The sequence below is a fragment of the Lagopus muta genome, chromosome 10 (genome assembly GCF_023343835.1).
Source record: "Lagopus muta isolate bLagMut1 chromosome 10, bLagMut1 primary, whole genome shotgun sequence".
NCBI classification, from domain to species: Eukaryota; Metazoa; Chordata; class Aves; order Galliformes; family Phasianidae; genus Lagopus; species Lagopus muta.
In genome coordinates this window covers 17,241,458-17,257,031 of record NC_064442.1, presented here as the reverse complement: position 1 = coordinate 17,257,031, position 15,574 = coordinate 17,241,458, and the positions used below count along the sequence as shown (strand labels likewise).

Below are 15,574 nucleotides of genomic sequence, written 5' to 3'. Positions count from 1 at the left end.
GCTATGGTTGCTCGCAGGCTGACTGGAGGTGCTCCTCCATCCTGGACAAGCAGAATTAGCTTCTTTTTCCTTTAGCATAGTCAAGTTCTAAGCAGGGTTTTTCTCCCAGATTCTGATGGCAGCAGTGCTGAGAGTGGAAAGCACCTTTGTGAGAAACCTGAGTCCTCGTCTTGCTGAGATGAAGACAGCTTTTTTCAGACAGTGTGAGCCAGAAGTTGTTGAGGGGAGAGAGGATCGGTGGGAAGGAAGATGAAAGCAGTTATTTCCTGACTGGTAAATGTAGAGGGCAGTATAATGGGTTGTTCTTGGTCAGCTGGAGCAGACCTTGTATGATGTTTGTTTTCAGTAGAAGAATGTTTTCAAAGTCTAAGGACTGAGGCTACGCTTCAGCAAATCTTTTCAAGGTAAGACCCTGGCACAAAGCCTCGCTGCCCATTCCTTTCAGCTGTCCACCAGCCATTGTCATTTTCTTCAATGACAGCTACGATGTCTCCTTCGTTGATGTCCAGTTCATCCATGTTCTGCAAGGGGACAGGGAAAGGAAATGTTGTTAACCTGAGCATGCAGGAGGGACCCACATGTCTTGTGGGTTTTTGGTTTTTTTTACCCTGTCTTTCATCAAGAGTCTGTCAGTGTCCTCTTGCTTGGGAATGAGCCTAAAATACCAAACAGTGGAGGATTAAGCACCTACTGAGCTGCCTATTTCCTTAAGATCCTCGGAACGTTCCCCAGCCTCCTGTTGTCTCCTCCTGAGTAACCTTTTTTATCATAAGGGAAGGATGGAAAGGGTTAAATGTGACTGTCCCAAACCAGCCAGCCATGAACCTTCCTTACTCTACAGCTGTTGCTCAATTGAACAGTGCAAGGCTTAGTTTCTGGCAGAGATAAAAACAGTATCTCTATAAATCCAGCCCATAAATAAGACTCTTGGTTCTCTTAATAACAAACAGTGGTGACCAGTGGAGGAACTTTTAAGCCTACAGATTAAACTGTGACAGTCCTTTTGGCAGAGACTGATGGTGTGGCAGGAGTCGATATGAAGAAGAAAGTATTTTTAACCAGTCTTGAGGAAAAAATATAGAGGAAAGATTCATTTTATGGATTTGGATGAAATTATAACAATCATAATATGGAAAGCGAGAGCAGGTGTCCTACATGCTGTATGTTTTATTTACACCACTCTTTGAAACCTGTGGCTGCTGTGAAATAAAATATTCATTAGATGCATCAAGGGCCTGAGCCACTGTGTCTTGGTCCTTTTTCTTTCCATTTTTGGTGTTTTAGAAGGTAATCTGCATGATAGGAATAATGATGTCTCTCTCTCAGAGTTCATCTACAGGTGAGGAGTCTGTGTTTTTGAAGCTTAGTACAGTGGTTTGCCCTCTAATATTGTAATCTTACTAATGGTATTATGCTGAGAGAGGTCTGAAGCCAGTGAGAGTTTAATACCCGGGTTAAGGATGCAGGTTGTGGTTTATAACACTCTTTTGGTACACAGGCCAAGTGTGCTGTGATTCTGCAACTTGCAACACTGATACTCTGTCATTTCTGGGGATTCAGTCCTCCCCAGCGTGGAAGAGACCTCAGTTAAAACCAGTGTGTTATACTGGAGCAGGACTCTCCAGACGATGTGCGAGATCACATGGAGAGGAGTTCTTAATCAAGCATCCATCATGTAGTCTGAGATCTGCTATAAAGCTGCACTGGAGTTTATAAGAGAGATCTCTACCTATTTTCTTACTCAGGGAGGACATTTCACAGAAAATGTAAGTTCAGAATGCTCAGTATTGCACATCTGGCCATCATCACCAAAATAAAGTTTTCCATGTGTCCTTAGGAGATTGCAACAGCTCAGGACCAATTTAGGCAAGCATAATTACTTGCAAAGAGTCTTACTGTTTCATCCTGGGCAGAGCACGGTCCAGTGATCTGTGCCAACAGCTCTAGGTGCCCTCCTCTGAAAAAGGAAGGGAAGCTAACAGCTCCTTTACACAGTTAATGCTTTCAAGATGTTTAGATCAGCATTCGGTTTTAAATCTGACACTGTATGCAGTATTTAGTTTGAAGCCTTTGTTTACCTGGGCTGTGTAGTCATAAAGTACTCTGTAGTCCTGTGATGATGTAGTTCTTCCATGTTCATTTACAAAGATGTCTGCATAGACCCCATCTGTTTTCTCTGCTTGTGGAGAGGGGGGAAGGAAAAACAGGAACAAAGGGTTCAGTTGCTTATAAATGCATGGGATCATATGCAAGAGTTCACAAATACAAGGGTCTCTGTTCTCTCTCTGTCTGGAGGTGTACGTGTATAGAAAAGCTGCTGTGAACTGTAGGTGAATTCTCGCACAAAAACTATGTGCCATTGATTGGGTGACAGTGCAGCCATTGAACCTTCTGGGAGGTCAGAAGCGTTAGCTTCATCCAGGTTAGGAAAAATGTTTACCCCTCTAAAGCACGATCACAGTAGTGCAAAGAAGGAAGTACTGTGAGTAAATTGGTTTAAGATGTTTGCTACTGGAGATGTGGAATTCTGGCAGTGCAGTGATTCACACAGGGCTTTTCTTTTTCCTTTGAGAAAAGTGGAAAATACTGTGTTGGTGTGGTGGGTCATCAGACATTTTTCATTAGTTCATGTAGTTTCCATTTAGCCATTTGTCACAGATAGGACTTTTCTAAAAGAGATTTTAAACTAGCTTGACATAATTAAGGAAAACTCCTGTCATTCAGGAAAAGGCAGAGCTAGCCCTGTTGAAAAGAACCACCTGGGTCTCTTCTGCTGTTTTTGTGCTCATGATGTAACCACAGTGGTAAAATGGAAGAACCAAAGCCTTGCTGCTGTGGATGCTGTTGTGCTGACACAGTAGTCCAGGACTGCTCTTGTGTATTTCCCAAGCACACCTTTGCTTTCAGAAGGGCTGTGTGGGGAAGAGAATGGCAGTCATGGTGTCAGCAGTCCAAACCTTCAGCGCTGGCTAAAGATGAAGGGGAGCGCAGGCTCTAATTGCATGCTCATAACCTGGTCTGTCAGCCCAGGTGAAAACACTGCCTTAGGAGGTTTCCAAAATGTGATGGCTACGGTGTGCTAAATGAGCAGCAAAGTCTACTTGGGCTCCACACAATATCTGAGTGAGAGATGGGCAGCCAGCAGGGCTCTTTCTGCAGTTAGAGGGAGATTATCATACCAGGCTTTAGCGTAAGGTGCCACCACAGATGCTGTTTACTTGGATAAAGTCGAGATCTGCTGTTTAATCCAGCATTTGATGTAATATTGTTGTTTATTTCTGGTAAGTTTTTCCATATGTGGTCGTTATACAGCTCTGCAAGAGGCTAAATGCCTTCAGGCTGTGTATGTATGTGGATGCTGCTGCATGCTGAGTTAAGACGGCTGGGGTCTGGCAGGTCCAGCTGGTGCCTGATAGCTCCGGAGAGGCTCTGAGCACCAAGTGCAGCAAGTGGGGTAGCTGCAGCCTCATTACTGGACATCTGAGCAGGCAAGGCATGCCTCGCAAAGGAAGTTGGCCTGAGTACGTTTAAAAGCTGTTTTAAAGGAACTTTTTGATTTCCTGTAGGCAGCAATCTCAGTTCAGATGTTCCTGGTTTAAATGAATAAAAAATGCTGTAAGCTGCTGCTTTCTGCATGGTCAAAATACTGTTTTAAATGTCCTACCGATAAATGCCTGACTGCAAAGGTTGTGATAAGGCAGTCCAAGTGTGAAATGAGATGAATATTTGTATTCATAAGGCATGAGACAGATGTGTTAAAGACTTTAGGGAATCCCTTGTGCTTTTTAGAGGTAGCACACCCAACGTTAGGAGAATACTATTATCTATAGTAAAACTGCATTGATCTGAAAGCACGGTATACCCTTGCCCAGATAGAGGTCTTGAAGTTGTTACGACCCTAATGTTATATGGATTATTTAGTACTTCAAACTGGGAAATTTGAGCTGAATTTGTTTTCAATCTGCTCGTACTCTTGCCTGACATCATGTGAACGTGTGCTGTAGAAGTTCTGCTCTGTGTTAAAGCTAGATTTAGCAACTGATGTTATACACATCTGGTAAATTTACTTCTGGTGAGGCATACCGAAAGGAGGGGCTGAAGGAATGACTCTTTCAGCATTGTTTTTGCTGCTTCCATGCAACAGTCCAGAGAATCTGCAGAACCAAGAGAAGTCAATGACAAAATGAGTGACCAGGACATTTCTTACAAGTCTCAGCTGTCAGACTCAACCTTCCCCCCGTGTGCTGCAGTGCTGCATGGATATCATCTCTTCCTGCGGCCATCTACTTTCACAGAATCACAGAATCACCCGGGTTGGAAGGGACCCCAAGGATCATGTAGTTCCAACCCCCCTGCCTAGCAGGGCCACCAAACATACACATTCAGATCAGGTTGCCCAGGACCCCGTCCAGCCTGGCCTTAAACACGTCCAAGGACGGGGCATCCACAACCTCCCTGGGCAGCCCGTTCCAGGGCCTAACCACTCTCCTAGTAAAGAACTTCCCCCTAACATCTAACCTAAATCTTCCCTCCTTCAACTTAAAACCATTTCCCCTAGTCCTGCTGTTGTCAGCCCTTTTGAAGAGTTTACTCCCCTCCTGGGTGTAGGTTCCCTTCAGGTACTGATAGGCTGCAATGAGGTCACCCCGCAGCCTTCTCTTCTCCAGGCTGAACAAGCCCAACTCCCTCAGCCTGTCCTCATAGGGGAGGTGCTCCAGCCCCCTGATCATCTTAGTCGCCCTCCTCTGGACCCTTTCCAAAATCTCAATGTCTTTCTTGTACTGAGGGCTCCACACCTGGACACAGTACTCCAGGTGGGGCCTCACAAGAGCCGAGTAGAGAGGGACTATCACCTCCCTGTCCCTGCTGGCCACCCCTCTCCTGATGGAGCCCAGGATCCCATTTGCCTTTCGAGCTGCCAGAGCGCACTGCTGGCTCATATTCAGTCTCTCATCCATCAGGACCCCCAGGTCCTTCTCTGCCGAGCTGCTCTCAAGGACCGCTCCTCCCAGCCTGTACGGGTGCCTGGGGTTCTTCCGGCCCAAATGCAAAACCCTGCACTTTGCCGTGTTGAACCTCATCAGGTTCACCCGAGCCCAGCCCTCCAGCCTGTCGAGGTCCCTCTGAATGGCATCCCTTCCTTCCACCGTATCAACCGCACCACTCAGCTTGGTGTCGTCAGCAAACTTGCTGAGGGTGCACTCAATTCCCTCATCGATGTCATTAATAAAGATGTTAAAGAGCACCGGTCCCAAGACAGACCCTTGGGGGACACCACTTGTTACCGGCCTCCACCTGGACATAGAGCCATTGACCACCACCCTCTGTCTGCGGCCTTTCAACCAATTGCTTATCCATCGGGTCGTCCACCCATCAAATCCACTTCCCTCCAATTTGGAGACGAGGATGTGGTGGGGGACCATGTCAAAGGCCTTGCTCAGGTCCAGGTAAATGACATCGGTCGCCTTCCCTTCGTCCACCACTGCCGTCACTCCATCATAGAAGGCCACAAGATTAGTTAGGCATGACCTTCCTTTGGTGAAGCCGTGCTGGCTGTCTCGGATCACATGCTCATTCTTTATGTGACCGAGCATGTTGTCCAGGAGGATCTGTTCCATGATCTTCCCAGGCACGGAGGTGAGACTCACCGGCCTGTAGTTCCCCGGGTCCTCCCTGCTCCCCTTCTTGTATATGGGAGTGACGTGACCCTTCCTCCAGTCGTCCGGGACCTCACCTGACAGCCACGACTTCTCAAATATGATGGAGAGCGGCTTGGCAACCACCTCGGCCAGCTCCTTCAGGACCCTGGGATGCACGCCATCCGGCCCCATAGACTTGTATTCATTCAGTCTAAGGAGGCACTCTCGGACTTGCTCTGCCCTTACAGTGGGGAGGGATTTACCTCCTTGGTCCCCACATAGAGGTTTGGGGATGCAGGGTTCAGGGACGTGAAAAAGACTTTCCTTTGTCTATAGATATTCTTATCTTCAGTTAAAGTAAATTCTAAACAAAACCTCAGAAAATGTACAAGAGAATAAAATTCCTTTAAGGAAAACTAATGCAATTCAAAATACAAAGCTTTTATAACATACCTTTCTAGAAATTGTGAAGTTAAGTGAAATTATTTTGTTTCCTTTAATTTTTTTTTTTTTTTTTTTTTTAAATCTCACCTAGTTGTTTTCAACATCACAGCTGGATACTGGCTGGGACCAGGCCAAGTGAGAATATGGTTTAGGATATAGGTATAGGTAGCAATAGTATGGAGTGCTTAAAACATATCTGGAGGGTTTGATTTCTCAGCTGGTGTATGGTCATAGTTACAGGAAAATGGATATCTAAGCTCAGCAATTTCTGAGCAACTGAGACTGAGCCTCTCAAGGCTGTTTGCTCCTGCAGAGCACAGTTGTATTCTAAATGGCCATACAGTTGTCTTCTGTAATTGCAGAGGCTGCAATGTTACAATTCATTATTATATAAAATCTTGTTTCCAGCCAAAAGCCAAATATTGTGTGAACCTTATCAGCTTCCTAACAACCCCAGACCACATTTTAAATGAAAGATCCCGTCCCACTCTTTGTCTTTGCCGTATAATAAGGCTTGTCAAAATATTAAGCTCTCTTGCTTTTAAATACGATGCCATTCCTGCCATGAATTAGCCTTTTTGGTATAAAATATTTAAACCAATAGCTCTACCATGCTGTTCCGCTGATATAACTGCATTCATGTTACTATATTTACCAGCCTAAATGGATTAGAAAAAGAAAAACACCTCCCTTATCATCACAGTTATTCCACTAAGTATTTTTTCCTTTGGTCTAGAGACAGTAGCTCTTTGTTCTGCTCAGCTGGGCGTTGCAATGCACTAAGCCAGGAGGTTTTGCTGAAAAGGACAGCTTTCCCCAGCCTTGGCTCCCAGCAAGGCTCACCTTTGCCCTCCCTTGATGGGAGCTTTTGATGCTGTGTGCCATGACTCACTAGGAAAGAGGAAATAAGTGTGAATGCTCTCCGTTGCCAGCTGACTAATTGTTTTATGAACTTGTCCTCTTGTCTCTCTTCCCACTAGGCCAAGGCAAAATGGTTCTGACTCCAGCTTTGACAGGTTTACTTCTTCTCTCGAGTTAACTTTTATTTATATGCAGCCATCTCTTGCTACAGTGAAGGGCTTTTCAGGTCCCATTTACTGTCACAGAAGCATGGAATCACAGAATGGCTTAGGTTGGAAGGGATCTTAAAGATCTTGTTCCAACCCCCATGCCATCATCATGCACTGAGAAATGCTACTTCTGGGAACGAAAGTCTAGCACTCACCTCTTCATCATCCCACAAGTCTGGGTTGGGCTGTTGCTTCTGTTTGGTTCTCTGTCATAGTAGTTCTCATATCCTATTGCACCTGCAAAACGGCAAGAAAAAAAAAAGTGATGTTCAATCAGGCAAAACCTTTTTCTCTCAACCAGAGTACAGCCATCAGTATAGCAGTTCAGGAACTGCTGGGAGAAGCAGCAGCATAAGATCCATTTGCACTTGCCAGTAACGTGTTTGGAGCAGCTCAGGAGGATGTAGGTGCTTGACAAAAGCCATTCAAGTGATTGCATGCAGATGCACTCTTGGTAGAAAGGCATTCTTAACCTGGCACAAGCACAGTCAAGGTCTTGAGGAACCACTGCAACAACAGTGAGTAACCCTAATTCAGAATGCAGTTTAGCACATGACTGTTTCCTCTGTTTTTTTATGAAGCCCAGACTTTATGGGTTGCAGAGCATGGTCACTGTGAGCCCATGACCGTGTTCCTGATACAGTTGGTGGCAGTGTATTTTTTTTTTCCACAACACATTGAGCTGAGTATTTCTGTTGGAGCTGGGCAAATTTCTGAATATCTCTGGGAGCAGCAATAGCAAGAAATTTCCTGGTCTGTGCTTGTGCACGGCTTCATATCTTTCGTATCTTCACCTCCACCTCCTGAGAGCTGATTTGCTTTTTACTGCTGCTTACTACAGCGATAGTTTTTCTTGTCTTGAACACAGTTATGTTACAGTCCTTTCATTCTCCCCTATGGTGTGGTTGAGGGTGAAATTGAGCTTATTTACAAATCTAGCTTTCCAGATGAAATAGTTACAGATGGATTTATTTTTCATCTTATAGCTGCCAGTGCAGTTGCTTAGAGCTGGTGGTCAGGCACCCTTTCTGCCTTCTCAGTGTGAAAGCCAAACAAATACGAGTCAAATCTGATTTGGAAGCCCTGATAGCCTATTATCTCAGTTCTGATACCAGGTAATTAAATAAGATTTTGAACTTAGACTAAAGACTGTGTTGAAGTTTTCACATTGGATTAGCCAAGACCATAAACAGAGCAGGCACGTCCAATAGTGAGTGCAAAGAACTCCTACAACAGAAGCTCACAGTATTAAAGGATTTTTATTTTTATTTTTTACCATTTTAAGAGTCTGCATTTCTTACCCTTCCAGATTTTCTCCTGCTGTAGTTTCTAGCCTGTAATTCGTGTCATGACTAAGTAGGAGAGAGAGCAACAGCATCATGAAACCTAAAGGTTTGGTCAGGATGAAGATCTACCTCTACACAATGCAAAACCACACGTGGATTTTTTCCCCCTGCACTTTGCAAATAATAAATGAGATGAACAGCTGACTGTGTGCTACTGTGCAAACTCATTAGCAAGAGCTGTAGAGGTACTAGGGTGTTACTTCCAGAGCATGTCACCTTCTAGAAGGTGGCAAAAAAAACCTGAAACAGCAACAACAAAAAGAAGCCAAACCAAGAGTCAGTTGTTTCTTTGCATTTCATAAAGCTCTCAAGAGTTTCTCCCACCTATTTCTTATTAGAGATGAGTCCTGACATAGCCAAGAACTGTTTGCAGAAAATGACCGAGGTGACTGCAGAATGAGAAATCTCCCATGAGGAGGGGAGAGAGGGAGCCAGCCCAGCTGAGAATTACAATTCTTTGTGTACAATTGCAAGGTGCATTTTCACTGACTGGAAAGAGAACTGTAGCTTTTCCTAGGTCAGTGCTCTTGTAGCACTCAAACTTCAATCCCCTATGAGAAGAGGAATAAACTGTAGCAGCAAAATGACATCCAAGCACAAGCATCAGTGTATTAGTTAAAAAAAATAAAATAAAATAAAATTCTCTAAGTCCTGATTCTTAATTGTCATGGGTGTAATGAGAAAAGGCTAAGCAATAAACAAGCCTTAAGTAGCTCAGTGCTGGATTACTAGCAGCATCCAGTCCTGCTGAAGAAGTTGCCAGGCTGCTACTGCTGCCAGATCTGGGCTCTAAGCTGCTCCTGTCAAGATTATGCCATGGGACAGGACACTTGTACTACTGATGTTTGCACCTATAAGATCCCTAGCACGGAAGGCTTTTGTCAAGATACAATTTTCTTATAGCAGTATGGCTTATTCCGTGTTCTGAATGGAAGTAAGCTCTCTTGTGACTCCTGAGTCAACACTGAGGGGGTTCCTCTTTGGCATCTCAGAATAGCATTACAGCAGATTGCATACGTCTGCAGTCTGTGTACACAGATCAAAAAACAAAGAAATGGAGGAAGAGATCTTTTCAGAATAGAGATCTATCGTCAGCTGATGATGAGATGAAATAGGGAATTTTCTGTTCTTTTACAAAGGCTGTGAATCTTTGTTTGCTGCAGGCAGTGCAGGCATTCACTCAGTCTGTAAATATCTGATACTGCTTGTTGAAGTAAGAAGGTGTGGTTTGTATTTGGTCACTGGAATGTAAAATGACCTAATTTCTGATGATGTGTTTGGAGAACTCCTATCCTGGAGCAGCAGGTTTTCAATCTACTACTGCTGTTAGTTCTTCCTGTCCTATTCTCCATTTCAGCTCAGAGATTTTGATCAGTAAAGTTGATGAAGAGGCTTCTTGTGGGTTGAGTGGACAGTCTGTGCACTTTACATCACTACTGCATACTAGGACAAAGCCGATTTCATTCAAAATTTTCCCCAGTTGGGGTCGTGTCCATATACAAACAACTTGTTAAGAGAAGAAAGCGTCATTCCCACCATGGGTGAACGGGTGGTGGGAGCAGAGAATCCTTCCTTTGGCTTTCCCCAATGGAGTGGGCTGCCCAAACACAGGCACAGGCTCATCAGCTAAGACCAAAAGGAATAATTACCTGGAGGTTGTGTTCCTGTCATTTTACTCTTAATGAAGTAGTCTATGTCTGACTCTACGACGCAGTCCTCCAAGCTTACCCGAACCTCTTCATACAGCTACAAAACAGAATTCAAGAATTTAATATTTAAGCTTTCATGTTGAATTAGCTTTTTGATGTTCTTCTAATGCTTTTTCTCTTTAAAACCACTGCAATTGGTACATGTCTGTCCCCCATGCAGACATTCTTGTAAATGCATCTGTTATTTGTGTTCTGGGTATCTTTTCATGAGAGGAGGAAGGAGACAGTCCAGGGCTTTTCAATGCAACCGACATATTTATATAGCAAGAGCCAGCCAGTGAAAGTTAAAACTCAGGCATACTGGAATGAGGAATGTGACCCACATATTTTTTTTTAGGATGTGATCCACAAACCTTCAAATAGGTGGAAAAATTGAAGGAAAAAGCAAAAGGTCATTATGGAGTGGTGTATGTTTTATGTCTTCCTGCTCTGAGACCGTAACTGCCTGCCTTTCTGAAGGACGTGCCCAAGCACTCCTACTCAGCTGAGCAATCTGGTATTTGGAGGCACTACCCAACAAAAGAAGGAGGGCAGACGTAGTGTTCATCATACATGCCACACATTATCTAAACCCATGTATCTGTTTTGCATCTGGGGAAGAAGGAAGGAGAATGATTGAGAGGACTTCATGGAACATGCTAGAGCTGCACAACAGCCAGTTTGATTGCACATGCAGAGAAGGCCAGGCTAGTGCTGTGCTTCCAAAGGGCTCCTGCAGTTTGTCTTTTGCACGTGAAGCTCCCTGATTTTGGCCCCTACCTCATCATCCTTCACACACTGCATAGAGAGCTGGTTGCAGTGAACCCACAGCGAGTTCCGGAGGATGGTGATGCGGTCACACTCCTGGAGCTGGAAAACCTGAAGCCAAAGAGATGTGAAGTAGTGCCATGTTAGTTGTATTGCAATATAGCAGAATGCTGTCATGAGGGGTTGTATTTGTGCTAAAGGGAAAGCCAGAAATATCCATCTCTGCCTTCTAAAGTATCTTTCCAGACTTCCTCTTTGGAACTATTTGAGGCTCTCTGAGTTTGCATTTGCTCATTTCTAAGGTTGTTTTCAGGGTAAGATAAGGTGTTTTTGTGTGTGTTTTTTTGTTGGTTTTCTTTTTGTCTCTCTACTCTCTCCCTCATCTGTCTAATTCATTAATGTTGTACAGCTTACTGGATTTGCGGAGAGTGAAAGGGGGAAAACAGGATAAATATGTATTGAGATGGTGGAAGAAGCAGATAAACTATCTCTGAAAGCTTTAGAAATTGGGTTCTGTTGTTTTAAGTTCCAGTGTTAGAAGTAGAACATCAGTTTTTGGTTTTCTATGAGGTGTGAAAAGCTCAGATGCTTCCAGCCATCTGCTTGCATCTCCATTTGCTAGTAATTATGTCCAGAACACCACAAATGTATACAGAATTCAGCAGAATACTTGGGTGTGCTGCCTGCCATCGAATATCTTACTTAAAGATAAAAAGAGTCAATCGAGGGAGAGCCAGCTGGTGTTGGGATCAGTTTCTGAGAGAAACAGCTTATTAAGAGAACCTGTAGGGTAGGGAAATTAGTAGTTTGCTGTCCATGCAGAATAAAAAGCCTATGGACACAGCCTACCCCCAGGGGCTGTTCAACTGGGAACTTACCAAGCAAATGATGCCCTTGCAGGAAATGCAGCTCATCAAAGACAGAAACAGAGCGACCTGGGGTTTGTCAAACCCTTTGCATGTTGCAGCTGCATGCTGTGATAGGCACATCTCTCATGCCATCAGCTTGTGCGACAGGCCTGCTTGTGAGCCCAGGCTGTGTGTGCCAAGGAGCACAGCCCAGCCTCACAATGAAGCTTGTCTCAGTGCTTGTACTTGCTAGCCAGGATTTTCAGGCTGTGGATGTCCCATGTGCAGCCAGAAGTTTGGGATCTTAAGCTGATTTGTTTCTATCAGTGAGCAGTTTAAAAGGTCTCACGAAATCTGCTCCTTCTACCTACAAGCACTTCTTCAAGGAGGAGTTAGAAGTGCCATTCCTTCATGAGTGGCTGTTGGAGCTAAGCAGTGGGCAGGCCGCAAGCTCTGTGGGCTACAATGAATTTAGCCATGTGGGAGAAAGTCTTCCAAGTTGTGGAAAGTTTTGCTTGTTTACTGGCTTTTTAAGAAGGGGAAATTGCACATCTTGGGAAAATTAAGGCTTGGCTAAGTTTCCATAGAAAGTTTGCAGTGGCAGCCATGGGACTTTCCCAGTGTTCCCAGGTAGGGAATTTAAGAGGAAGCAGAGAACCAGAAAGCTATTTTATGTAGGAGTAAAACTGCAAAGAAGTAAACATAGCAAAACTGTACTTCAGCAGATGGACAATGTACCTGAAGGATCATTATAACCAAGTGTGTGTCTGATCTGGATGTCAACCAGATGTGAGCTGGTGTGCAAACCTTAGAAACCAAGAGCAAATCTCCTTGTCCAAAGCAGAAACAAACCTCCCCCAGCCACTATCCTTCAATGGAAGAGATTAGTCCTTGGCAGGGAGCGAACGTTCTTGCAGGCGAAGGTAACATGCTATGTGAAATGTACAGGCTACCTTGTTTGCACTATAATGATGCTACCTTGCTTTTTTGCTTAGTGTGAAAACTTTCTTTTTAATCTGCATTGAACTTGTGATATTTAACAAGCAAAAATCAAACAAGCAAAAGCTGTCCTGCAAGAAACCATTTGCAAGACATAATTTGGAGGGAATGTTTGTTTTTAATGGGCTGATTTAGCACTTCTTGTTTCTATTCTGAAATTCATCTTTTAAAAGAAGTGAATTTTCATGTGTTCCTGTTAATCTTCTACTGAAACTACATTCTGACAAAAAGCAGTTGCAAAACAATCTTGGCTATGATAGAGCATCATCATTAGAGCTAGTGTCTAAAGTTCCATTATAGGTGAAAACTGGCAAGAAATGCAAGGTTGTACAAGTTCATATATTGCTCCTTGCCTCAATCCTCTGCACTTATTCCCTTCCTGTATATTTACTTACACACACTGAACAAACAAGAAACATGGAAGTGAGGCATCTAGTAACTATGTCTGAATCTGTTCTAGATTCTGTAGTGCAAAGACTCAGTGTAAAGCAAACAGCAAAGCCCTTGAGATAATATTTGAGGACCCAGATGGGTGTCTGTAAGTAGGATAAAACAAAGAGCACGCAAATATATTGCTGTAAAGGTCAGTGTTTACCTCACAGGTTTTAATATGTTCCTGTTCCCACTCTGTCCTGGCCTTATCCAGCTGCTCAATGTTCTGTCTGTACACATTCTCTGTAAATACAGACACACACAATAGAAACCCAACAGTTAGGCAAGAAAAATGATAGTCTTCCTCTTTTTCCTCCCATTAGGATTTTCCTGTGGCTCTTACTCTGTCAAACCCCAGGCCTGAAATAAGTCATGAGAATGTGTGAGCTTGAAACTGATAGTCAGCAAGTGTGCATGTGTATATACACATATATATATGGGGAGGGGGAAGGGGAATTATGTGAGATCCCACGAGTCCAGGCCATGCCCATCCTTTGACTCAGCCAGTCAGGTAAGCCATGCAATGTAGTAAACTTCAGTATGAGCAGTGAGTGCCAAGGCTGAGTTTATGAACCAGCGCAGAGGTTTGCCAGCGTTGTCCTTTTGGACAAAGCACATCGAGTGTGTTTCTGGCTGACAGATGTACCCTTGCTGCTGTGCTCATGCGCAGGGAACCCAGGGACTGTGTATCTGGTTTAGGTTGGCTTGGGACAATGAGCGTCACTGTGCTTTCAAACTTGCTTTGAGAAGAGCTTTTTTTCCTGAGTGAAGTCCTTAAAGATGGTCTGCTGTAAAATCTTTAATGACAGCACAAGACTTGCGTGTCCACAAGTGAAATTAAGTGTAGCTGATGGTCAGGCTTGCTTTTCTCTTCACTATGGTGTCTTTGGGTAGATGACATCAGGAAACCTGACTTCAAATAGGGCTAGCAACACTTGATTTGATCGATGCTATCAAAATTAGCATGCTGGTTGATCTTTGCTGAGAAAAAAATCAGTTCTATTGCAAATAGAGTATCACCTGCTTCATGTGCTGCATCTCTGCATTGCTTGGCTTTGTTCTGACTCTGAAATAGGAAAAGAAAGAAACACTTCAAATTAATTTCCTGCATGTTTTGCTCCTGGCACAGTGTTCTGCTGCCTTCCTCCCTTTCCTCTTACAGGGTTAAGGCTCCAAGCGCAAACAGTTCTTGGCTGCTCCACCTTTATAATCACAGAATCATTCATGTTGGAAAAGGCCTTTAAGATCATCTAGTCCAACCATCTGCTCTGTTGAGCATGTGCTATGGAGAAGGAGGGAGCAGAATTTCACAGGTGTAGACATAAGTCCTCTGCCTGCAGGGGAAATCTGGCAGCTTATATCATCCTATCCGGGGATCCCTGCTGTAGGAGCACACTGCTAGCGTGCTGCAGCCTGAACCTTGTGTCTGCTCTCCAGGTTATTTTCTAGAGTGTCCAAAGTGCTTTTCCAATAGGTATTTATAAGCAGAAATGTCAGTTAAAAATATTCATCTTCCAAGCTCCTCGTGCAATGCATATATGACAAGAATACAGCCTTTAAAATACTTTGCAAATGCCAGACTATTTCCCATAACAACTCAGAAGACTAAAAGCTAAATTCACTCTGAGCAGGGTTTTTTGGGTTTTCTTTTTTTTCAATCTGCAGCTTCTACAAATGAAAATAAGCACGTTATTGACAGCTCTGTACTCCCAGGTCTTTCTGCACAGATGGTGATGACAGTACATTAATGCACAGCTCTAGAAATCAGTATCACACATTCTTCCCTTCTGCCCTTCAAAGCAATGCTCAGGTAGGGGTTCTCATGACCATATTCCTCCCCACAGCTGGCTGGAAAATGTGTGGTAAACTGGAAACATCAGCTTCATTCTTATTTTCTTCCTGGCCCAAATTGTTTGCAAGTGCTGAGCAGAATTAAACAGCTGGCATTTCTTGTGAGATGCCTCTGTGCATTTCAATTGTGCTGGCGTTTGTGTGGAAATAATGGCAAGGAAGCACCCTGGGATTCCTCTGCATGAAAGGACCTGGGTCAGATTTTGATACCACTGAAGTTACTGAGAGTTCTGGCGTGATTTCAGTAGGGCCAGGATTTCATCCCCCCCCTCTTTATGGCAAAGCTGGAAGGTTTAATTCATCAAAGATTAGGGAGCGAGAGAAATAAAATGTAAACTTCTGATGCTGTTTTCAGAGTCTCCTTCCTCCTGCTCCTCGAGATGATTTTTGATCCTTTTTGCTTACACTGCACTTATTTTATCGAGCCAAAGGGAGTTCATTTATTTTGTTTTCTCCATCTGTTCCACTGTAAAATGTTCCCATTAAAAG

The 15,574-nt window shown here is 43.8% G+C and overlaps 1 protein-coding gene across 4 annotated transcripts in view; it reads right to left on the bottom strand.

Moving 5' to 3' along the window:
- The window catches only part of PSTPIP1 (proline-serine-threonine phosphatase interacting protein 1), a 46,135-nt gene continuing 30,561 nt past the window's right edge, over positions 1-15,574 (bottom strand). For 3 of the 4 annotated variants that reach the window (XM_048956286.1, XM_048956289.1, XM_048956288.1), the window contains 8 exons: positions 14,255-14,300; positions 13,398-13,477; positions 10,968-11,066; positions 10,149-10,245; positions 7,309-7,390; positions 4,084-4,154; positions 2,079-2,179; positions 1-521 (listed from right to left, as the gene is read on the bottom strand). In XM_048956286.1, the coding sequence (XP_048812243.1) occupies positions 387-521; positions 2,079-2,179; positions 4,084-4,154; positions 7,309-7,390; positions 10,149-10,245; positions 10,968-11,066; positions 13,398-13,477; positions 14,255-14,300 (711 nt within the window). In that variant the 3' untranslated portion in view covers positions 1-386. The remainder of the gene's footprint in view (positions 522-2,078; positions 2,180-4,083; positions 4,155-7,308; positions 7,391-10,148; positions 10,246-10,967; positions 11,067-13,397; positions 13,478-14,254; positions 14,301-15,574) is intronic. The other variant, XM_048956287.1, reaches the window with a different exon arrangement.